Source organism: Aquarana catesbeiana, linkage group LG11 (assembly GCF_042186555.1).
Source record: "Aquarana catesbeiana isolate 2022-GZ linkage group LG11, ASM4218655v1, whole genome shotgun sequence".
In the NCBI taxonomy this organism is placed as follows: domain Eukaryota; kingdom Metazoa; phylum Chordata; class Amphibia; order Anura; family Ranidae; genus Aquarana; species Aquarana catesbeiana.
The window spans coordinates 214,932,836-214,958,236 of NC_133334.1; the positions used below are offsets into that span (position 1 = coordinate 214,932,836).

Here is a 25,401-nt window from a genome sequence, read left to right on the forward strand (position 1 = left end):
CAGTGTGCCTGAAAGGTGTGTTTTTTTTTTGTTTTTTTTACAGATACATGTACTTTACAAACCTACAAGAGAGGACTGCAAGGATTGAGCGTTCTGCCCTAGATGGCACAGAGAGAGAAGTCCTCTTCACCACTGGCCTTATTAGACCAGTTGCTTTGGTTGTTGACAACAAGCTTGGAAAATTGTTTTGGGTGGATGCAGATTTGAAACGTATTGAGAGCAGTGATCTAACTGGTAAGAATGCACATGGGGTCTGAAACATACACATATGCACACTTCTGTCACTTTAGACAAACTTATTTATGACTCCTCATTTGAAGACATGTGAAAACTCCAAGGTTTTAATACTTATAAGGGTGCAGTTGGAGCTCAGTATACCATACCTGCTAATAATGGTACTCTTTTTTTCTTTTTATACTAATATACTAATCTTTTAGTATTGACACTACCTTCTTTGTCACCAGTTAGCTTTAGTAATAAAACCAAGTTTCAGTAAATAACATGTTGGGGGCTATTGATGAAGCTTAGTTGTATTTTCCCACATGTTAACTTATGCAAAAAAGGATGTGTTTCACCAATATAACTGTTTCTGAATTCCCCAATTCTGGGGTATCCCTGCTTGACCACAAACTAGCTCTTGCTATAATCCAGTCAAGTCAATGTTTGTCTTTGGTGGGAGCACCTGGATATCCGCTTTACATCCTAAAGCTTTCCTTACTTCTAAATCCCTAGTTACTTACTGTTCTTCCAAGCGCCAAGTCTTGAGGTTTCTTAGTCTTTAAATATTTTTTGACCACTTTTCATAATTTGTTTTACAGCTTATACCCATACTTTTTTTACTTTAGCTGGTAAAATCAGAGTGCAGATTTGTGACTCCACTAGCCTTTAGTTGAGAAATTAATGGATTTGAAGCAGAACTCCAGTTAGATAAAAAGAAGTAAAGAATACAGTTATATATTAATTTAAAGAAAATGTATTTTTGTGGTACTTGGTAAATACAGGCCTTGTAGTTCAACGATTTTGAAATTAAAAGTATTTTTAAATGTGACTAGTGTAAGAACCCTCAATTTACTGGGTATTGACCTCTTGTAATACCGACTAAGTTGGAACATGTGGTGATATGTAGTTCTGTTTAATCCAACATAGTCATTTGCAGAGAACAGTTACTATTTCTATGTGGTATTGACAGGGAAAGAAAATAAAAGGGAGGGTAAACTAAAATGTAGAATTGGGTAAAGACCACTAAAGATGATAAATTCCTTCTGAAGTTAATAAGAAACACTGGCAAAATACAGGAAATGATGTGTGCAATGTTTTTGTTTGTTGAGCTTTTTCCATGCACATGCAGGTACAGTGCACTAGCATTTTTATATAGATTTTTGTTTTTGTGTTGTCATTTTAAACCAGCAATAAAAATAATTGGAGTTCATGCTGCATGGGAGTACTATTTTTTTGAACAAAGTTGGCAAGTTAAATATGTCCCCTTTGCTTCAAGGTTGCATTATTGATGGCGTAAGCTAGATGTGCAGTGTAATTGGTACTCTTAGTAACGTCAAGAATAAAAATCTATAGGAAAACAAGAGAAAATTTTACAATTTATTTTAATATGTTTGCCCGTTCGCAGTTAATGCAACTTGACACATATTTAACGCAAAAAGCTGTGAATGAAAATAAAGAATGTTCCCTGGGGTGGGTCTTACAGTCTTGCTGTATTAGAAAAAAATGCATGTGTTTTTGCCCTTTTTTTGATTTTTTTTTTTGTATTGTTTTATAAATCAAAACAACCAGCTTATTTGGCAATTGAAGCTAGCATTTTTATAAAAAGGATTTTTATAAATCACATGTAAGTGATGACAGCCCCACAGGCTATAGTAATTAAGCAGCCTTCATTAAAGACCCCTTGTGGCAGTGGAAAACATCTTGACATGTAGCAAACAGCATTCTATATATGACACAGTATATTTGGTATGCACACATTTTAGCAAAAGAGTAAACTTGGGGATTATGTTCAGCTATAGATTTCTGGTTTCAGTGATTAACTTGTATTCTTCCATCTCCTCTCTGCAAAATGTGTTTTCAACTTTGCCAATATTAAAAATACCCATTTAATTCTCAACCCTGTGAAAACCATTAACCTCTTTCTCTTTTATTCCCTTTTCATTTTCTTCCCTCCCCTTTTCTTTTTTCTCTCTTTCTCTATTTCTTGTTTTCTCCTTTCTTATGCCCAGCACCCACAGTTCTCACTATCATGAACTATACTTGTAGACCTTCATCTTGTTTTTGTGTTTTATCAGTCGATATCTTATGACTTCGCTCCATGCCTGACAGTATATATCATTTTCTTTGCAATAATACACTCAACTATAGCATTACAATATAGCATTTACTTGTTAAATCTTGTTTAATGTATTTAAACTTTTTCTGACTTTTTTTCCCATACAATGTTATTGTAAATGGAACCCTTGGGCCCATAATATAACTTTATTTATTCTTCTTAATACAATTGTTAAAAGGAAAAAATCTAGGTTGCACTACACCTAAAGCACACCATACTTCTCATGCAGAGATGTGAATGTAGCCTAATGAAGGCAGTTCTATACAACTCCAGTCATGCAGGGAAATATGTTTACTAAAAGGAAGTCAACTGCATGTCATGTACTGGCAACAGTACTGCCCTGAGCTTTATTAAATTATGGAATTTGTTGCATTTAGTACATGCTGTATGTATAGTGTGCATATACGGCATGCTTAGTAAATGTGATTACAGTGTAAAAGTCAGCATTTGTAAGTATGAAGACAGGGATTTAGGTATTTTTGTATAAGATCTTTTATAAAAGATATGTAGTTTGGGTTTACTTGACCTTTCAGTTGGTTGAACATTGTGTGTGTCTTCTATTATTATAAGAAACCAATGGGTGAAACCTTGTGAGCTGCCACACTAAACCTAAAATAACCTAATTTATCAAATTGATATTGGAGCTAGGAGACTCTAATACATGCACCACCTCCTTTACATATGACCAAACAATATATACCCAGAGAGCACACAAAATTGGAGTTTTAAGGTGCAGAAAGATCAATCAAGAGCAAAATTTGCAAAAAATAGAAACATTTTATTACATAGACAAAAAACAATTTATAAAATTTAGGCCATAACGACCCAGTGGTCAAGGTACAAAAGTGTGATTGCCTCTACATGTTTCACCACAAACGTGGCTTCTTCTGGAGCTTTTGTAGGACCTTGTTATTTAATATTTGCCACCTTTCAAAATGGTCTTGATTCCAAATGATCCCCTAGACCTATCAAAAGGTTTTATGGGGAAAGTCTGTTCAAAAAAGGAAAAGAGATATTGCCCTATAGCAGCACCTAGTGTTTGAAGGAATTTTAATGCATCGATCAATCAATAATTCAATCCTTTTCCGTAAAAAACCTCTTCTATTGCCAGCAAGTTTATAGAGCAAGTATACCATCTGAGCACTTCACTAAGTCTGCGTGTCTGCTACAAGCCCCCACTGGAAATGCCTGGGAATGTCAGTGCAACATCATTAGGAAACAAAAGGGATTCAGACTGCTTTGGGGCTAAAGAAAGTGGTACTGGAAGGGAAAAACATGAAGTTTGGATTTCTGTCTAAAGCATTACTTAGCGTAACTCCACTTTTGTTGAGAAAAGAACATCTCCCTCTGGGTGATCTATGTACATTGCAAGGATTACAACAATCTTGGTTGCAGATTCCTACCTTTTGTTATTCTGAAGAAACCGCTGTTTGTTCCTCTGTGCCTCTATACCGAGTGGGTCTAATGGGAGCGGTTTCATAATTATCAATCAGCTGTGCAGCTGCAGAGCACTAATGAGGAAATCTGCTGGGCCTGCATCCCTAGACGTGTTCCTATTGAGAGTATCTCACCAAAAATTACACTTTTTTGTTGCAGGGGATGCCTGGAATCTGACTTTCATCTTAGGCAGACTTCAGGGAAAATTGGTGAGCCAACCACACAAGCAGCAAATGATGTTTCTGGGGTGTGTTCAGTACACATTCTGTGTACAGAACAACTCCAGGTAGCCATATTGCATTGCATTTTCAAAAAATTACAGCGGCTGTAGATTGAAAAGTAAAGGTCATTTTGAATAACATTCAATTACAATATGACTTGTGCCGCAATTGTATGGGCTATATTATTTTTTCTTTGCTATTTTTTCCCCCCACAAAAGTGGAGTTACCCTTTAAAAACATAAATTTGCAAAAGTGGGATAGATTTATTGAACTACTATTAAGATATCATCCACTTAGGGGGTTCAATGTTCTCGACATGTTGACTGATGAGGAGATTGTGCTGGCAGGCGTATTTGAATGTACAGTACATACAGCGAGCTAGACAGGCACTGTATGCATGTTAGTGTAGGTTCATATGATATACACTATATGATGACTAGGTACAGGATCACATTTGCTGAGCACACCTACTGTACATCTACAGTAAAAATGTAAATAGCTTGTGTTTTTATAATTTGATGGTAGCAGCCATCTTTGCCCCATCCAGTAATGAGTAACAACCTATCACAACTTTGTGTTTTTTTTTTTTTGTTTTTGTTTTTTTATGTTTTGTTTTTTTACAGAGTGACTTCTAATTCAATGTAATTTAAAGGGGTTGTAAAGGTTCGTGTTTTTTTACCTTAATGCCAATTTCCGTTGGCGTGTCCCCGCCGTCCCTCTCTCCACGGGTTCCCGGCTCTTGATTGGATAGATTGATAGCAGCGCAGCCATTGGCTCCTGCTGCTGTCAATCAAATCCAAAGACGTGGGGCGGGGCCGAGTCCTGCATTCCACCTCTATGGACGCCGAATGCTGGACTTGGGAGCGCACCCGCAAGGTAACCGCCTCGGGAGAGCGCTTCTCCAAGGGGGTTATCTAATGCGGGGAGGAGCCGCAAGGGCCGCCGAGGGACCCCAGAAATGGATGTTCAGGGCTACTCTGTGCAAAACGTGCTGCACAGTGGAGGTAAGTATTACATGTTTGTTATTTAAAAAAAATAAAAAACGATCCTTTAGTATCACTGTAAATATATAAATGTCAGGTTATTATGTTTTTTCACCAGCACTAAAGACTTATTCTGTTTCAGGAGGATAAAATGATGAATCTGAAGAGTGCAAATAGAAATTGTGTGCGACCACATTTTTTTACATATTTATGAATATGTAGTTGCTACATAAAATAATACTAAAATGCAAGTTTGCTAGACCAGTTTTTTTGTATGTTATATACGTATTACATTTTATCTTGGTAGTTGAGTGTCCTTAAATAATAACTAGGGATATTTTGCACTTTTGACCTTCTCAAGTTATATTTGGTGAATTTTACAGGAGCTAATAGAATAACTCTGGAAGATTCAAACATCCTTCAGCCCATGGGGCTCACTGTTCTGGGAGACCACCTGTACTGGATTGATCGTCAGCAGCAGATGATTGAAAGGGTAGAGAAGACAAATGGGTTCCAAAGGACAAGAATTCAAGGCCGCATCGCTCATCTCACTGGAATTCATGCCGTGGAAGATTTAGACATGGCCGAGTTCTGTAAGTTCCATTCAGGGCAACGCTGTATTTTAATGTAACATTTAACAGGATTAACATCTGAGCTATGTAATGGCAGTTCTTCAATGTGTACAGCAAAAATGTTTGTTTAACCACTTAAGGACCAGAAGGATTTACCCCCTTAATGACCAGGCCATTTTTTGCAATACGGCACTGCGTCGCTTTAACTGACAATTGCGCGGTCGTGCAATGTTTTCCCCAAACAAAATGTATGTGCTTTTTCTCCCCACAAACAGAGCTTTCTTTTGGTGGTATTTGATCATCTCTGCGTTTTTTATTTTTTGCGCTATAAACAAAAAAACACAGACAATTTTGAAAAAAAAATACAATTTTTTTTTCTTTACTTTTTCTTGTAATATTCCCCCAAAACAATGTAAAAAAACAAATTTCTTCATCAGTTTTGGCAAATATGTATTCTTCTACATATTTTTGGTAAAAAAAAATCACAATATTGTTTATTGATTGGTTTGTGCAAAAGTTATAGCGTCTACAAAATAGGGGATAGATTTATGACATTTTTATTATTATTATTATTTTTTACTAGTAATGGCGGTGATCAGCGCTTTCTAGTGGGACTGCGACATTGCGGCGGACAGATTGGACACTTTTGACACTTTTTGGGACTGGTGACATTTATACAGCGATCGGTGCTATAAAAATGCACTCATTACTGTAAAATGTCACTGGCAGGGAAGAGGTTAACACTAGGGGGCGATCAAGGGGTTAAATTTGTCCCCTGGGAGGTGTGTCTAACTGTGGGGGGGAGTGGACTGACAGGGAGCACAGAGAGATCACTGTTCCTAATCACTAAGAGCAGACGATCACTCTGTACTCCCCTGACAGAACGGGGATCTGTTTTTTTTTACATTGACAGATCCCTGTTCTGGCTCTCTGTGGAGTGATCGCGGGTGGCCGGTAGACATCGTGGCCATAGGCCACGTGCATCAGCTCTGGCACCTCCAGTACCGTGCATGTGCTCACTGTATCTATTGCACAAAGCGACGTACACCTACGGCGATTCGCGCAATAGAGCCGACCTGCCGCAGTATAACTGCGGCGGCTGGTTGGCAAGTGGTTAAACATTTTTATTTTATTTTTTTGATACATGGTTATTAAGGCATTTGAAAGATATGATTGTAATTTGTGTTCATCTTGTTCTTGCTTTTTTTTTTTTTTTTTCTCTCCTTTATTGAGGGACGCCGTATTTAGAGACAATTGAGTTATTCTGCTACCTACTGCTGGATTTGTACACTGGCAAACAAAAAAAGTGACCAACCCGGTACAACCCCTTCCACTCCTTGTATACCTCATGTTATGCTAGGGTTTTAGGAGGATGGATGCCTTTTCTCTACTGAGAAAAGTTTAACCATTTTTAATAGTTTTTTGAGGCAGTTCCATTTACCCAGTTTCACTGCAGACAACTCAACATCCTATCATTGAGGGACAAATCAGTTCCGTTTTTGGATAAACCAATTCTCCTGTCAACAATGACCTGACAACATTCCAGCTCTTGAGATAGGTAAATCCTTCCTTCCATTCTCTTGAAAGATCTTCACAATGTATTCATGTTTATACCTACTGGACAACATTAAGAATTATAGGGTTATAGACAGCATTCCTCTCTACAGACAATACTACCTTTCTAATGCTGGAATATGAGAGGAATGATTTGTTAATGTTTACAATACTTTCTTATTATGAATTTATGTAACCTACTGCATTTTTGTTGCAAACTTATTGGAAACTCTATAAAATGTATATTGAAAGTAAAATATCCTTACAATGGATGCTAGCCTGACAGGTTGTAGAGGAGTCTTAGACACTTTGTTGAAGCAGGGGACTTGAACTTCGTAGCAATCAACAATCAATCAATTTGAACAATCAACATTTTGGAGCTCAAGACAATATAGTTGTCTCTACAATGCTGGACAACTCAACTAAAGGGGCATACAATCCATTCAGACAAAGCCACAGTAGTGGTATGTACACCAACTATTAGGGAGGAACTTGGTCTTGCTGCATCACGAGAGGTAGAAAGGATCCTGTCCTGGGCAGAACTTCATGCTCCAGCTTTGTCCACTACACCTGGGGGGGGTTCCAGAAACTGTGGCGATATTAGATGTGGACTTCTGGCCTCTAGTTTAAACAACAAACTAGACAGGTATAGAAATCCTCTGACAGAAACAGTGGAGGCTCTTGTGGCTCAGTGGGATCAGTGCAACCTGCTGTATTCTTTTCCTGCTCTAAAGATTCCTTGCTTGTTCCTCAGGATCGAGTTGGAGGACACTCTGCTCAAATATGTCCAGACTTGCCCAGACGGATATGATGCTCCGAATGGACCAGACTACTAGTGGACACTATGTGGGCTTTTTATGATCGTCGGGACCTTTTATCCCAAGGCTGGTCTAATCGTCCTGCTTTTTTGGGTTGCTGGCCTTAAAATCATGGCTGTTGACTTGCAAGTCCTGAGAGGTAGGGACCTCTCTGAATCAATTATTTCTACAATGCTGGAAGTCTTACTTCCCGCAAGGTCTACCAGTGCACATGAAAGACCTACTTCACTTTATGCAAGGAAAAAGAAATCATCCCAGAAAATACTCTGCAGGACAAACTGACCGTTTAGGATTGCCTTTGTGATTAGGTCTAGATGAGTGTTTTGCCCCCGAGTACCATCGAGGATCAAATCTCTACACTTTCAGTCTTGTTCCAGAGACCATTAGCCTCCCATTTTTATTACAACTTTTGCACAGTGTCTCTCATCTCTGTAGGCAGCAGTATAACCCAATTGTCCTGTTCTTAATGAATTTCAAGGAAAGGATTTTATAATGAGCACTAAAAATTAAATTTTACAGCAGGCTGGACAATATCTATGGCCAAATCCAACAATTTTTGTTATTTAAAAGATGCTTGCTATATTTCTTGTGTCGCAGACATCATTTATACCCATCTGAAATACTTTTTCCATGTTTGTCTTTTCTTTTTAATATTATACAATACTTTGTGAAAGTTGAAACCCAACCCCAGCCAAATTGGTTATTTTTTAAGTTTTTGTTAAAGTGGGGAAAGGTTATAAAATCTCAGTATTTTGTTACCCTTTTGGAAATGTAACCCTATTTCTTATCTTTGTAACAGAGGAGGTGAGATCTCCACAACAGGGAACCTGATAAAAAGTATTGAGTCTTTGCCACCCTACTTTAGGAAAAAATGGTTTTGTTACTGTCTGTGCCTTCATTGATGACCATACAGGAAGTAATGGAAAATCTCAGTGGCTACAGAAACAACAAAAAACTCTTAACATAAGTTCTAACCCTTGCCTACTATGTCCAAAAATTACATACACGTTTTGTCTGTTGTACCTCTGAAGTAAAGCTACAAAGCATTCAGCTTTATCTTTTTAGTTAAAACCGAGCTTTACTGAAGTAAATGTTTGTGGTTCACTCAAGAAGATCTGTTACAAATTTTGTGTTGCAGCTGCTCATCCATGTAGTCGTGATAATGGAGGTTGTTCACATATCTGTATTGCAAAAGGTGATGGTACTCCTCGATGTTCCTGTCCTGTCCATCTTGTCCTCCTGCAAAATCTGTTAACATGTGGAGGTATGCTGCATTTCCTTTTTATTGGAATAAGGATGCTAAGTTTTTAATTTATCTTTATAGAATGAAATTAGCGATAACATAATTCTGCATTTACAATTTGCATTTTTTTTCTCTCATGAAGTCTTCTGCACTTTTTGGGGATCCATGGTCAGGTTATGTGTTCTGTTCTACTTGGGGATCCCTAGTCAGGTTATATGTTACACAAATTTTTTCACTGAAAAGATGTTAATGTTTTTTGCAGTAAAAATGTAAACATGCCAAGTTTCCTCAAATTTATTTATGCAGTTATCATGCATTTGCTGAATTTGACATGCTAAAAATATTGGCATTTGACATTTTTTAAGGATTGAGAACTAGCCCAGTTGCAGCACTTGAGTCCTCATTTTGAGTCCCCAGTCAGGGCACACTCTGCATGGAGACTGTATTTTCTCTCTCTGCTTGCATGAGTTTCCTCCCACTCTCTAAAGAAAGGTTAATGGACTCCTGTCCAAAATTGCCCTAGTATGATATGCTGCCCCACCATCTGCCCCAACAGCATGTACTTTGAGTCCTCAGGGTGAAAAACTAAATAGAAATAATAATTAAATGTTTTATTTTTGCATCCCAGAAAACATTTGACTTGCTATGTTGTAATCCAAGTCAGGTGAAGTCCATTTTAGAGTTCAGCTGAACTCGCACGATTTCAATCCCACTGTCAGTGTGAACCTAGGCTAAAAGTGCAACATCGCTGAAAGCCGAAAATTGGCTTGGGCAGAAAGGGGGTAAAAGTGCCCAGTAAGCAAGTGGTTAAAAAGATATGAAAATACATTCTGCACACTAATTCTATTTTTATGAATGTTAAAGAACTGGAAGTTCTGTTGAAATCAAGACAGTATCTGCAAAACTTTATTTTCTCCTACAGAGCTGCCTATAAACTAGATATGCATACAAATCCCTAGATCGCTGCCACGGTTCTATAGAAAGGTTTCGATTTCATGGAAGTAGTGATGCATGGTAGACTTCTGTGTAGCGTTACTTGTGCAAATACACGATTAGTGTAGAACAAAAAGGAAAGAAAAACAACCTTGTCTGCGATATATGATAAAGTCAAGGTCTGAAGCATGCAATTTCTCACACAAATACACCAGAGGCATTTTGGAAACAAATTATATTATCTAATGAAATGAGAATTAAATTATTTGGCTACGGTTCCCATAGGTACATTTTGAAGAAAAGAACTCTTGTGAGGTTGGATCTATTATGCCTTAGGAATGTGTGGCAGCCAGGGGCAAAGAAAATGTTATGTAGGTAGAGGGAAAAAAGGATTCGACTACAGTGAGTGAAAAAAGTATTTGATCCCCTGTTGATTTTGTACGTTTACCCACTGACAAAGAAATGATCAGTCTATAATTTTATTGGTAGGTTTATTTTAACAGTAAGAGACAAAATGACAAAGAAAATCCAGAAAAACGCGTTTTAAAAAAGTTATAAATTGACTTCCATTTTAATGAGTGAAATAAGTATTTGATCCCCTATCATTTAGCAAAATTTCTGGATCCCAGGAGTCTTCTATACAGGTAACGAGCTGAAATTAGGAGCACTCTCTTACCCACCTCAATACAGGGCACTTGCACCGCCTTCCTGCCCAGGCCATTTTTTCAGCTTTCAGCGCTGTCACACTTTGAATAACAATTGCATGGTCACGCTATACTGTAACTATGTGAAATTTTTATAATTTTCTTCACACAAACAGCTTTCTTTTGGTGGTATTTAATCACTGCTGGGTTTTTTATTTTCTACAAAAAAAAAGACTGACATTTTTTTGGGGGAAAAAAAAAAGTTTTTCTCAGTTTCTGCCAGTAAATTTTGTAAACAAGTAATTTTTCTCCTTCACTGATGTGCGCTGATGAGGCAGCACTGATGGGCACTGATGAGGTGGCACTTATGGGCACTGATTAGGTGGCAATGAGGAGGAGGCATTAATATGCCGCACTTATGGGCACTGATAGGTGGCACTAATATGTGGCACTGATGAGCACTGATAGGCGGCGCTGGTGAGCACTAATAGGCGGCACGGGAGGGCGGCACTGATGGGCATTGATGGGTGGCACACATGAGCGACATTGATGGGCAGCAGTGATGGGCATCGATGGGCAGCCCTGATAGCCAGCGTTGACTGGCATCACTAATGGGTACTGATTGGTGGCATTTGTGGGCACTGATTGCTGGCACTAGTGGGCAGTGATCGCTGGCACTGATCACTGGCACTGATTGCTGGCACTGGTGGCGCTATTGTCATCAGGGCATTGATGATCAGTGTCCTGATTACATGTGCACATGTCTTCTGCGAGGAGAAGCCGCTGATCGGCTCTCCTCGCCACACACTCTGTCAGTGTGAGGCGAGGAGGGCTGATTACAGGCATCTCCGTGTTTACATGTGACCGGCTTTGATTGGACACAGCCAATCTCAGGGTTAAAGAGCCGCGGCCACGGTTCTTTACAGAGATCAGGGTCGCACCGTTTCCTAGCAACACGGCGCAGCCGCCGCGCTGCGCTACGCCACCGGGCACGCGAGATCAGCCATTCAGGGATGACGTCATATGACATTGTCCAAGAACGAGAGCCGCACTGCCCCTCCGTCATTTTACGGTGGGCGGGCGGCAGGTAGTAAAAAGGAAGTGCTCCTAATCTTGTTAACTGTATAAAAGACACCTGTCCACAGAAGCAATCAATCAGATTCCAATCTCTCCATCATGGCCAAGATCAAAGAGCTGTCCAAGGATGTCAGGGGCAAATTTGTAGACCTACACAAGGCTGGAATGGGCTACAAGACCATCGCTAAGCACCTTGGTGAGAGGGTTACAATTCGCAAATGGAAGAAACACAAAATAACTGTCAATCTTCCTCGGTCTGGGGCTCCATGCAAGGTCTCACCTCCTGGAGTTTCAATGATCATGAGAATGGTGAGGAATCAGCCCAGAACTACATGGGAGAATCTTGTCAATGATCTCAAGGCAGCTGGGACCATAGTCACCAAGAAAACAATTGGTAACACACTATGCCATGAAGGACTGAAATCCTGCAATGCTTGCAAGGTCTCCGTGCTCAAGAAAGCACATGTACAGGCCCATCTAAAGTTTGCTAATGAACATCTGAATGATTCACAGGAGAACTGGGTGAAAGTGTTGTGGTCAAATGAGACCAAAATCGAGCTCTTTGGCATCAACTCAACTCGCTGTGTTTGGAGGAGGAGGAATGATGCCTATGACCCCAAGAACACCATCTCCACCATCAAACATGGAGGTGGAAACATTGTTTCAGGGATGTTTTTCTGCTAAGGGGACAGGACAACTTCACCACATCAAAGGGACAATGGACAGGGCCATGTACCATCAAATCTTGGGTGCGAACTTCCTTCCCTCAGTTAGGGCATTGAAAATGGGTCATGGATGGGTATTCCAGCATGACAATGACCCAAAACACATGACCAAGGCAACATAGGAATGGCTTAAGAAGAAGAAGAAGGTCCTGGAGTGGCCTAGCCAGTCTCCAGACTTTATTCCCATAGAAAAAAAAAGACAAAATCCCTCCAGAGATGTGTGCAACCTGGTGGCGAACTACAAGAAACGTCTGACCTCTGCGATTGCCAACAAGGGTTTTGCCACCAAGTACGAAGTCAAATTTTGCGAAGGGGTCAAATACTTATTTCACTCATTAAAATGCAAATCAATTTATACGTTTTTTGAAATGCGTTTTTCTGGATATTTTTGACGTTATTCTGTTTTTCACTGTAAAATAAACCTACCACTAAAATTATAAACTGATCATTTGTCAATGGGCAAACGTACAAAATCAACAGGGCATCAAATACTTTTTTCCCTCACTGTACATCATTGATGTCAGTGAAATTTACTCTTGCCTCTGCATAAATTGGTCATAATTAGGCCTCTTCAATCAAAATTTTAAGCTTAGACACTTGAAGGCTCCAATTGCTGCCAATTTTTTGACAACTTGAGTGAATTAAATGCAGAAAATCTTCATCCACTATTACACTTCTCACAAGACAATATCACCTTTTATTATGTACAAGTGAAATGCTACCCATCAAGCTAGTCCCACTTGCTAAAATTTTAATTTCTCCAAAATTTAACTTTGTGATTTGGCAGTCTAGCTGAAACCGTCCACCCGGCAATAATGAATATGGCCCTGTTCACTTGGGCGATGAAACCTGTATACCACGAACGGATCTTTCTTTCAGCATCTCTAGCCGCCAGGTGCTGTGTGCACACAGCCCACCGAAGTCTTTTAGGCTGCAACAGCTGCACGGACAAGGTTGCTCATTCTAATGTGTGTGTTTGGGCTGCTCACTCGCACCCACTTGAGTGTCACATTCGGACAAGCAACTGTGTCCGCACCTGAGGGGTGGAGACACTGGAAAATACAGCCTATTCACAGTATACAGGCCTCAGTACCTGTTTGAATGAGGCCTTAAGACCCTGTGGGTTGACACATATATGCTACACTTGTAAGGTCCACCAGACTGCTCTCTTGTGGCAGTCAGGGATAACAAAATTGAAACATGCTAATGGGGCTATACTATCTTTTCCACAACTACAAAAAGATATGAAATCCTTGGGGTGGCTTTTTTCAGATATTTGAAGTGGTGCTGCAGTCCTAATTTTGGGACCTTGATAGCCTCCTATAAAAATTTCTACTTATAGGTGTACTGTAATCAGAGAGACTTAGCAAATTAACTACAGCTATTTACCCCTTTATTAAAAGGGTGATTACCTGCTTGTTAATATGAAAAAACTCCCACTCTCTGTCCAAATCTCCAGCTCCTCCTGCCCCCTGTCCTGCTGATAGGATGATATCGTCAGCAAGGCAGGAGACCCAGGAGAGCTAAGTGGTGTGGTCCGGACAGGACTTTTGCAGACTGCAGTCACTGCTCACCTCCTGCTGTGCGACCCAGTTACTAACACAGCATTGACCGGTACATTTCATGTTGAGATGTAGTGGTTTTGCAGCTTCTGTTTATGTAAATGGTATTGGCTGTGCACTATTGAATACAATGTAGTTACATATGGTTTCTTATGTTAGGCCTTACCAAAATAGTTGTAAACCTAGTCACTAAAATCTTATATACTATTAACGTGTTGAAATTTCAAACAGAATTTTCAATCTTTTTTGAAACTGTAATTCTTGGTAAAATAACACCCAATGATCCTGACATGTAGGTCTTTGTTCTGGCACTTCCCGTTCTGGGGTAACTGTCCCTATTTCCCAATTATTCTCCTTTGTCACCCTGTCACAAGCAGTTCCTGTGAAGACTATAATCAGCCATGCCTATGTGCAACATGTAGGCATGTTCCATTGTTGTCATCATCAGGAAGCCAGCATGCAGCCAAAGTGAGTATGTGTAAACAGGAAGTGGATACAAAAGAGTTCCGCAGCACCATGATGAGCATGCCAAACCTTTGCATAACACTTGTTAAGAGATGCCTTTTGTAGACATTTTTTTAATTTCTGTAGATGTATGTTATGAAGAGTCCTTTCAGATAAGCTTTCTGATCAGGTCTATCTGTCACTTGTAAAGGTGGATCTGAACAGAAGCACAGTGGCATCCAACCACCTCCAAGACCATCTAGGTCAGAAAAAAAAAACAGGAAAGGTTTATCTCATTGGATGTAAATGGATGCACATTTGTTTACATCCTGATTCCCATAGATTTAACATAGGTCTGTTGGGCTCCTGAGATAGAAAAAAAAAAATTGAATAGACACAGATGTCACTAAAGCAACATCTATACTGCTACACCAATTCAGCAGGAGGATCTGTTCACAGATCCCCTGCTAATCAAAACAGATGTAGACTGTGGAAGGTGCATAAAGGTGTTTTCAAATGTAAAATTTGTAAGATGTTTTTGCTTTGTATTTTTGTGCGTGTTTTTGTGTTCCCCTCATAACACCCACAATACAAGCTTACTGTGTAGGCTAGAAGCAAAAAACAGGAGTGTGACATCATTTTGGACATGGCCTTGTAAATGTGTAAACGGTCTGGGTAAAACCCAATTGCCAAAGCCCCTGAACTATGGCTTAAATTGTACAGCTCATAGACAGATCACATACACAGTTACGGCACACTGCCGGTCTACATGCTCAGGTACAGCACACAAGCTGTAGGATAATGCCTCTATAGATATGTGCAAGCACCATTTTGTATTTACATTTTAGAGCTGGAGCCTTCAGTCCTAGTTGGATACTAAAAGGTTTAATTTGATAAACTTTTGAAATGTCAGGTGACAATGGGCAAAGCACAAACATTTAAATATTTGCTTAATCTCATCATTATTAAGTAAGATGACATATGCGTGCTATAGAACATTGATTTTTGCAGACATTTTAAATAAACCGCAATTAGCTCTAACCATGTGATCTTTGTTTTTCAGAGCCTCCAACTTGCTCTCCGGAACAGTTCACCTGTGCCACTGGTGAAATTGACTGCATTCCCTTGTCATGGCGGTGTGATGGCTTTTCCGAATGTGAGGACATGAGTGATGAAGAGAACTGTCCATTGTGTTCTCCCAAACAGTTCCAATGTGAAAAGGGGCAATGTATTGATTCCCGAAAGAAGTGTAATGGAGAGTATGACTGTCAAGACAAGTCTGATGAACTGGACTGTGAATGTAAGACGATGCTTTCTCTTTCAGCAGCTGTTATTAGTCAGTAATTGTTAGAATTTCCAAAGGACCTATTCACACTATGTGCAATTACCTGCAAATTTCCTCATGGAATAATCCAGGTAACTGCAATGACATAGAGAAAACAGCCCAGAATGCTCTGTGGACTTCTGTGAATGGGTCCTTACACAACTTACTATAGTCAGAACTGTGAAAGGGATTTGATTGGTTCTTTTATACTGTTAGTCTGTGGTCTCAAGCAAATCGACATGTACATAATTTTTTCCGTCCTTAGGGCTGGTTCACACTGGAAGGTTCGCATTCCCTCGCAGTCTGGTTTTGAAAGCTTGTCCATTTGAATGGGCTGCCAAATGCATAAGAACGCGCAAAAAGTAGTGCAAGCACCACTTTTACCATTTTGCGCCACACCAGGGTACATGGTACTGCAATACAGAGATGCATTTGGGCGCTGTTAACAGGTAATGGCACCTGCACACGTCTTGCAAGGTCAGCGTGGAAAACGTGCACAAAATGCTCCTCTCCCGAACCACGTTCAAGTGTGAACCAGCCTTTACTGTGCTGACTAAAAAGTTTCAAGGTTATTACAGTAGTCTGAGATGTAACAGTGTTCACGAAGTATGTGAACAAGCAAACATTGCTCGTTTAAACATTGCACAGATACAGAAATGAAAAGGCTTGACTGTTGGGTATAATGTGTGGATGCAATGGTGGGTGAGTGGGCAACATTTGTTAATGTTTCAATCTGGTAAACAATGTGGCTTTTTGCTTTCACATTTAGAGGTCTAGGGATTGATGAGAAAAGTGCAGAGGAGAGAGGACAAGGTGTGTTTGGGGGGGTAGAATTTATATAGAGAGAGGGGACAGGTTCATGTATAGTGAGAAGGGGAGATGAGCTATGTGAGAAAGGGGGATGTTGTTCTCTGCAGGATCAGCAACAGTGGGAGGGTGCTTCAGGATCTTAAGAATTGCAGCCTTTATGGTCTCAAATGGCTCCTAGAGATAAGTGGGGAGGGCTAGCCCGTTAAGAGTTGAGGTTGAGGCCTGTGACATCTATTTCAGATGGAGGTCTGTGAAGTAGTGCCAGGGCAGCCAAGTCAACTTGCATTTGTCGCCTGCGCTTTTAATGGTGGAAGTCAGATCTTTCATTAGTAGAATATTTATTTTTGATTACCAAATTGGTTTGGTTGGTGATGGAATTTTTTCCATAGCAAGTTAATGCAAGCTCTCACAGCAGTGAGGAGCAAATCTGTCAGGTGTATGGGATAGGGCCTGGAGTTTGGTTGCACTGCCAGTAACAGGAAGAGAGTTGGCTGTTCATCTCATGTAATATGTATGGTTCTGCAGGCAATGTGCAGTAGTAGTAGTATTTTATGATTGGTGAATATCGAGTGGAAGTTCTAAGCCTGTTCTAATGGCCTGTAGACCATACTCGAATTCACATAAATCTGAAACTACTAGCTGCAAAATCACTCTGTATGGAGAACTAGCCTGATGCAATCCATGCACTTATTTAACACAGGCAAGCCTCCTATTGGAAATAAAGTTGTTAAGTGGATTTAGTTAGAATTCCATTGTCATATTCTTTAACCAGACACCAATACTGTCGCTATAGTTGAGCACTGATCTCACAAAATACTAGGTATGCAAATACTGTGTTCAGCAAATTTTGCATACATGATTTACTTGCTTTACATTCAAACAGAAATTCATATAGAAATCTCAAGGTTACCTTTGTGGTATATCGAGAATGTCCTACTAGACTCAGATTAGATGTTTTGTGAGGCCCATTTTTACTTCCTCTACAAGTTAAACTTTTTCATTAATGGCCAGAATCATTTTGGTAGCAAGTAAATTGTACAAGTTGACACTGTCTCTAGGTTGGCCGTCTGCAAATTGGTAAGGTTAGTAAGCCCTTCAGTCTTGCATAGTCATACAAGCATCTCTCCTGTGTGTACCATGATTGACTGCACAGTGCACTTCACAGTGTACAATAGAAGTTGCATCAAGTCAAATAGAGCCCGACTCATTTCATGGCTGGAGGATCGTTTCTATACCCTTTCCTCTCCAGACTGAAATCTATCTCATTAAAAAAAAATATATATATACTGCAGAAAAGGTAACAGAAACCAACATGATAAAAGAGCTGTATCAAAGTGCAGGATAAAAACACACAGTAATCAATAGAATAACAAATATGCCACGCTTAAAAGACAATGACTCATACATCAAATAACATCAAACATTATGAATTAATATAATAAACAAGTATAGTGTAAAAAAGCATGCTGTATAAACAACAGTGCAAAAGAATGAATAGAGGTCCAAATACAACTCCAAATCAAGATAAGAGTCCAACACCATAAATATCCTTCCACTCCAAGGTGTCTCCGTGGCTGTGTAAACAGCGCGGCATATTTTATATTCTATTAAACCTAACTTAGACGGCACCAATTTAGGCCAAATTCAGCTTAACAAAAGTAAACTTTTCAATTAATTTGGTTGAAGGAGACAAGTCGAAAACTGTTATGCAAACAGTGAAAGCATCCAGTCAGATGCAGTAACAGTCAGGGTATTCAGGCAGGCGCGGCTGTCAGACTACAGTAGCCAGGGGAGATTCCTCCATCCATGTTATTTAGGGTCAGCATAATATGTGAGCATTACCTAGGGCAGTCTACATGGAAAGGCAGATTGCCTGGAACGCCCAATCTTGCACACTGACATCCACATATCAAAGCATTTTGTATTTGCAAACCTCCTCCCAAGGGTCATCCCACTATGTGCATCAGGGATGAGAATTCTTGAGAGGAGTACTGATGATGTGGGTACTGTCAGTATCCAGAATTTCACGTGCATTGTCCAAATAATGGTAAACAAGTTGTCAGATCATGCATTTGTAAATTATGTTTTTTCTTATACTGCAGCAATTTGTCTTCCAAATCAATACCGTTGTGACAATGGCCAGTGTGTTTTGAGCAAACAGCAGTGTGACACCTTCTTAGAATGCAGTGACAACTCTAATGAGATCACGTGTGGTAAGTGATTACCAGAATATCATTCAGGCACCTTACACAGGCCTTTGTACTTTAGTTTGCACTATAGGCCTCTGCTATTGAATTGTCAAGCTATGGGTTCATTTTAACTTACTCTCCCCAGCAGCAGATACTTAAAGGCTGAGTCTACTTTTTACAAAGGAGCCTGCGAAGCATTTTACCCACGATCAGTGTATTGAGGGTGCAATGGCAGGCTCATGTAAACTTTTCCTCTAGCTCTTTGTCCATACTGAGGTGCAGATTTTCATTTGGAGAACTGGAGGAAGTGCCAGCAGACTACAAGTGTGGTGGTTTAGAACTACAGGTCTTGTATTTCATGGTATTGTAGTTCGTTCATTCACAAATCTCTAAGAGTGACTGGCGTGCTGATTTTCACAAGTGACAACTGTTTTGGGGTGGGGGTGGAATCCCATTTGCACAGTATTACATCCAAATATGAGTTTACCATGGTGCAAAAGGTTACGTTAGCCTTTAACTTTTTTTTTGTTCCCCCAGCATCCATACAGCTGCTGGAAATGAAGGAGACATGTGAGCTACGAGTTCTATCTGTACGTTTTCCATATGACTGAGCTGAATTGGCCCAGCTCTGTCACATGGAGCTTGTTACATGCTCCTCCATTCCCAGAAGTACTAGTATTTGCTTCAGTTGGAGCAGCAAGGAAAGAAGGAATGGTAAGTATATGCTGGGGAGAGTTTGAGGGTTAAAAGTGTTTTTTTTTTAATTTGGATGGGTAAAACACAAATCTGCTTTAAACTTTTTTTTGTGTGTGGTTTTAACAATTTTACATGCTTGCTTTTTATTACTTTTTTATTGTATGAAATGTACATGGGTTGTACATAGGTTTTAAAAACACTGTCATGCACACTAATAAGATCATTTGCAGCAAATGTTCCCATTTACTTGTGTATATATAAAATATCTTTGAAAATATATATATTTTGTTTAATAGTACTAGCAATGTGTTATTTTTATTGCAGAAATGAGCAAGTCCTCATCAGAAGAGACACCTTCTCACACTAGTGCCATATTACCAGTGATTGGCATTATTCTGTCCGTTTTTGTATTTGGTGGGGTATATTTTGTGTGCCAGCGAGTTGTATGTCAACGATACACTGGGCCAAATGGACCTTTTCCACATGAATATATCAGTGGAACTTCTCATGTCCCACTCAACTTCATGACAACTAGAAATTCTCAGCCTGGAGCATACACAGGTAATACTGTATTTTTCATGATAATGGGAAGCAAATGCATGTGAAGAAAAATGAAACCTTAAGGCACCACCATGTTTTTGTAATGCACATATCACTGCGAAGCATTGGTTTCTATGCAGAGTTGCACCAGATTTTGCACTGTCTTGTAAATCAACCCCAGTATGGCTGTTTCTTTATGTGAAGCATTTGCTGCTAGCAGTTAGTGCCGCCCCTTTGATTGCATTCTCCCAATGGGGGGGGGGTAACTAATTAAACAGGTCTTTTGTGGCTAACAAGCAAATCCGGGTAAGAACTATAGTAATTATGTGTCCCCCGAGGGATATGACTTGTGTTGTTCTTAAACAAATATGTCATGGCAGCTGGAAAGCAGAAATATAGTATCAGCTGAAACATGATCCAATAAAATTTAAAGCATTGAGTCCCATGGATTACTCTGCTAAGCTTGAAGCGTTTCCCGGGCCTTGGTTTCACATACAAAAAATATTAATTTCTGTTTTTCCATCAAATTAGACCCTTTCCTTTTGTCTGTATAATGCTGCCTTGTTTCACCAAAAATGAGGTAACTATTTACTGCACGTTTGTTTTCTGATATAAAATAGTATCTGTTCATTAACACTACAGATATCACACTTTTATGTAAAAACAAATATATAAAACTTTAGTACCCCCTGTCTTCTTTGCCCGTCAAGTTGGCTGTATGTTTAGGCAAAGGAATGGGCAGATCAGTTAATGTAAGAACCTTTTCTCCTGTTCTTAGAGAAGACTAAGTGGTGGGACTAAGAATAGGAAGTGGGCTGTATAAGGTATTTACTGGCAGAAAAAAATGTTTTACTATCCAAGGTTAAAACAACAAGGGCAGAAGATTTAATAGATGGAAAGATGAAAAATGACTGAAGTTCTGCATTAAAGTAGTGCATGCACTATATTTGGTGTGGTCCAGCGCAAATGCATAGGCTGAAATTGCACTGCACCTGGATTGCATGCGAATAGCATAGGAATACACAACGCGTTCCTGTGCAATTCATGGTGTGAACCGTCCGTTAGCTCGGCATGCAGCTAATGAAATTGTGCAGAATTTTGTAGATGGTTTGGCTTATAGGCAAAAACATGAAAACAATGAAAGGGACTCTCAAAATGTCATACTACCACATAGACCTAAATTACTTGAAGCATTCTTAGCCATTTTAATTTTAAAATTAAAGGTCATAAAATTAAATATACATTCATTTCATAAGATGCTGCTTTCCTAATATCGATCTCCGTGGAATAAAATTATGGAACACAATAAATGATTTTTTTATATTCTTATAATTTTATATTTCTAAACTGTTATATCTGTATATGTGCAGAAAACAAAGCATGTTGTACAGCTCAAGTGTCATGTGCAACTAGTTAGTGCAAATTGATACCTGGTAAAAAAAAAAAAGAGAGAAAGAAAGGCAAACTGTGACTCTGACTAAGCGCTATTAAGTGTGAAGCGTATTTGAGAGATGTTCTCCTGTCTTTCTTGCATTGATTTGACAAACAATAAATAGTCGCAAGTCTACATCAGAGTACCATTTTTTAATATTTTCGTACTGTGAAATCTGTGACATACTTGTCATCTTTCTAGGTATACCATGTGGAAAGCAAATGATCAGCTCTATGAGTATCATAGGAGGCGGAAGCAGCGGTGCTCCTTTATATGACCGGAATCATGTGACCGGGGCCTCTTCCAGTAGCTCATCCAGTACTAAGGCTACGCTCTATCCTCAGGTGAGATGTTGACTGGCCTATAGACTTTCTGTAAGCATGTGTTGATATGTAAGCATACTATATAATGCGCATAGCAAAACTTTTTGTTCACATTTTGCAATTCATTGTTTTTCATTAGAATGACTGCATGAAGCACTTTTTAATGGTCATATAATATATACCTAAAGCAAGCTCAGAAGTGCACGTAATTATGTTCACCACGTGTTTCTGAGATTTTATGCTCGTAAATTCAAAAAAAGAATAATAGCGTTGGCCTGCTGCTTCACTTTATCATACAATTGATGAACATATCTGAGCCTTGATAATATAGCTCAGTTCTTATTATGTAGTAGGAGTGTATTTATACTGTGTAGGCTGAGTTGTCTGTGTCATGGTGAGAAAGTGTAGATATGCAAACAGAAAACTCAGTGCTACTACCCATACAACACATTGATGAAAAGCTCCCGGGTGCTTGATCCACAGTTACTGGCTGAGTAAAGTTATGTTGGAAGGATGATCCGCATACAGTTGTTGCTCCTAAACAATCTTCATTTTATTGAAAAGCCAGAGTGTATAAAATTAGGTAAAATCAGTTGACGCGTTTCAGCCTATGAGGCCTTAGGCATACCACCAGTGTACAGATACCTTTTATTGCAGGCACTGTTGTAAAAGTCTGAATAGCTTTGTAACAAGGTAGAAAGGAAGAGTTTGTGGGACTTTAAATGAGGGAACGCCATGTCAGGAGAAAATAACAACCTAGAAATGAAGTTACAGTACACGATTTATTTATTACAATCTAGAATACATATCAGATATTTTGTATCAAAAAGTAGTACCTACCTATCGATAGGTAGTCACAAGACTTACACTAAATATGCTGCTCATAGCATGCAATACAGATAAAAAATAGACATGGCAAATATACATGGTATAATAAATCGATTGAAAAACATATGTAATAGAGACAAGTAACTGTTGGCATCTAGTGGCACTCAACGCGTTTCCTGGCATTACAGCCATTCATCGGGAGTGTTGTGAAGTAATATACTGGGAAGGAAATGAACAGGGGTTAATGATAATGCCCTTAAAATAAGGGAGGACAGAGGGATTATATCCCAACAAGGTGGAGATAGATTGGGATACTTACTACACAGCCCCAAGGCCAGGTCCAGCATCCGCCAAGGAAGATGGGGGTAACAGGCATGATGTCTCCCCCAGGGTTCAGATGGAGGAACCCTCCAAGGACAGAGAACAGCGCCCAGAGCCAAACACAGTGGTCACAGCATGATCCAGTAGACTATGTGTGCACGAAAAGTGCATAGTGTTCCTAGAAAAAATTAGTCAAAAAGGGATTCATTAAATGTGTAAAAGTGTAAAGATAGTGTGGCAAATTGTCTATGTGTTCCCACAAGTGGACTACATGAGGGGGTGTATGTGAAATAAAACCAAGTAGAGGGAAGAAAAAAACATACCAAAAGAGGGTGGCTGATCTTGCAGCGAAAAGGGTAACCTGTGTGTGGGATCAGTGTGTGCTTCCTTGTGATTAAGTCAAGCAAATGAACCATCGTCTGCTCCAAGGCTACTATATACTCCCATTCCCAGGGAGGGGCTCCATCAACGTCATGCCTGATTGGCCAATCTGCACAAGAGAGATGGGGAGGGGATTCCCAGCTGCACGTGGAGGAGACATCAGCAGTGGGTCTTTACCCATCCCGTGTGTGGCTAAGGATGGAAAAAAGACGTTAAGTCAACGTCTATGACACCACTGTATGTGGCGTCGAAGCATGACGCCGATGAGCAGGAGGGGGGGGGGATTCTAATTTTTTCTAACTTTTTCACATTTTTAAACAATATTTAGTTGTTCCATTAGACTTGATCTTGTTTAATGGAGATAACTGTAAAAATGTTAGAAATGTTATCTGAAAGCTGGATTAACACTTATACGCTGTTTATTTGCTTTGCTCAATATTTTAAATAACATTTCAATAAAGTTTATATTATGCAAACTCTAAGTTTCCCTCGAACACATATGGGTAGTGGGTATACTACATTCATAATGACATTATTCAGTTAGGTAATGGCATTCTAATTTTCTAATGGCATAAAATGTTCCTGATAATTGTATTTTTTGTCTGACAATTTAATATATTATTTATTTAAGGTGCTAGCATCCATTCTTATATAAACTAGCGTATATAAAGTGAAACCACTAAATAGTGTACATGTTTTATAGGCTGTAAAAGGAAGAGATAGTTGGGGGTTAAGGAGACTTTGATTTTTAAAGGATTACATTTTATTTAATAAAAATAATAAACATGTTACACTTACCTGCTCAGTGCAATGGTTTCTGTGGTACCCTGTTCGTGCTCCTCCCCCCGCCAAGTGCCCACCATAGCAAGCCACTTGCTATGGGGGCACTCATGCAAACTCCCTCCAGAGTCGGCTATGCCCGTCCCCTTCTGCTGGTCATTCACAGAAGTATTTGTGCTCTGTGATTAGGCAGGAGGAAGGGAAGGAGTGGGCACAGTGGCTGCATGCATCTCTGTAGCTGAGTCCAGATAGTCTCAGAGCACTAGAAGTATAGCACTACCTATGTTCCCGGTGCTCAGTTAAAGAAACAAATGGTTTACTAAAGAGATAAGTCCATGAGGTGGCAAGCACCCTGGACTTAACCCCCTTGTAATCCAGCACATTCTACATAGCGGCCAAATCCCTACAGTACAGCAATAATATTTCTGCGATTTTTTTCATTTATCATCTTCCTAATTACACTTGTTTCGACTTCTGTGAAGCTTATAGGGTATTGACCTTTCACGCTTTTTAAAGTTTATTTAATGGTTGTCACTTATTTAATACTTTGTTTTCACAGACGTGGCTCCTTAATTGTAGAGATGAGCCAACTTCTGACATTAAAATAGTGTGGGATCTGCAACCTTTTGCTATAGGAAATATCAGTCAACCTGCCTAGGGTAGCTAGTCTGGTTTCCTATGGGGGTAAAGGAGGTGAAATGTTGTTTTTACTAAATCATAAAAAGAATTGAAATAAATAAATAAAAAAAAGCTGGTTCTGGTGACATTCGCACATGACCGACAGCTTTATATCACCCTGATCCACTCCAGTTCTTAAGCCAGCTGAATCTATCATCATCAGCCCTGTTTTATTGTCAGATTTCTTGATACACTGCAAAAGTGCAACTTTTCTTACATCGCTGTACTACTTTTGCCAGCTGTTTGGGTGATAATGTGGAACTAGGTGGTATTTCACTTGTGCAAAGGAGCCAGCTTGCTACCCAGTGATACTGATAACAACATCTAAACACAGGAGTGGCCAATAGGACAGCTGGAGAATTCCAAGGCTGTGTGAGCTATATGAGAAATACTTCTTGATATATTATTCGTGGCACATGGAAGCAGATAAAAGGCCTTCACATTTCTTTCCACAGTTCAGTTCCATGATTTGTGCTGTGTGAAATCATGATCAGATCATTCAATGTAAAATATAACTAGTACTGTCACAGCTAAATGAGAAAATGGAAATG

At 39.4% G+C, this 25,401-nt stretch overlaps 1 protein-coding gene across 1 annotated transcript in view; it reads left to right on the forward strand.

The window, feature by feature from the left end:
• Positions 1-25,401, forward strand: part of LRP5 (LDL receptor related protein 5) — a 252,078-nt gene that overhangs the window by 218,144 nt on the left and 8,533 nt on the right. Inside the window, exons 15-21 of the mRNA XM_073605289.1 lie at positions 44-234; positions 5,360-5,569; positions 9,059-9,184; positions 15,612-15,848; positions 18,785-18,895; positions 19,892-20,128; positions 21,741-21,883. Of these exons, the coding sequence (XP_073461390.1) occupies positions 44-234; positions 5,360-5,569; positions 9,059-9,184; positions 15,612-15,848; positions 18,785-18,895; positions 19,892-20,128; positions 21,741-21,883 (1,255 nt within the window). The remainder of the gene's footprint in view (positions 1-43; positions 235-5,359; positions 5,570-9,058; positions 9,185-15,611; positions 15,849-18,784; positions 18,896-19,891; positions 20,129-21,740; positions 21,884-25,401) is intronic.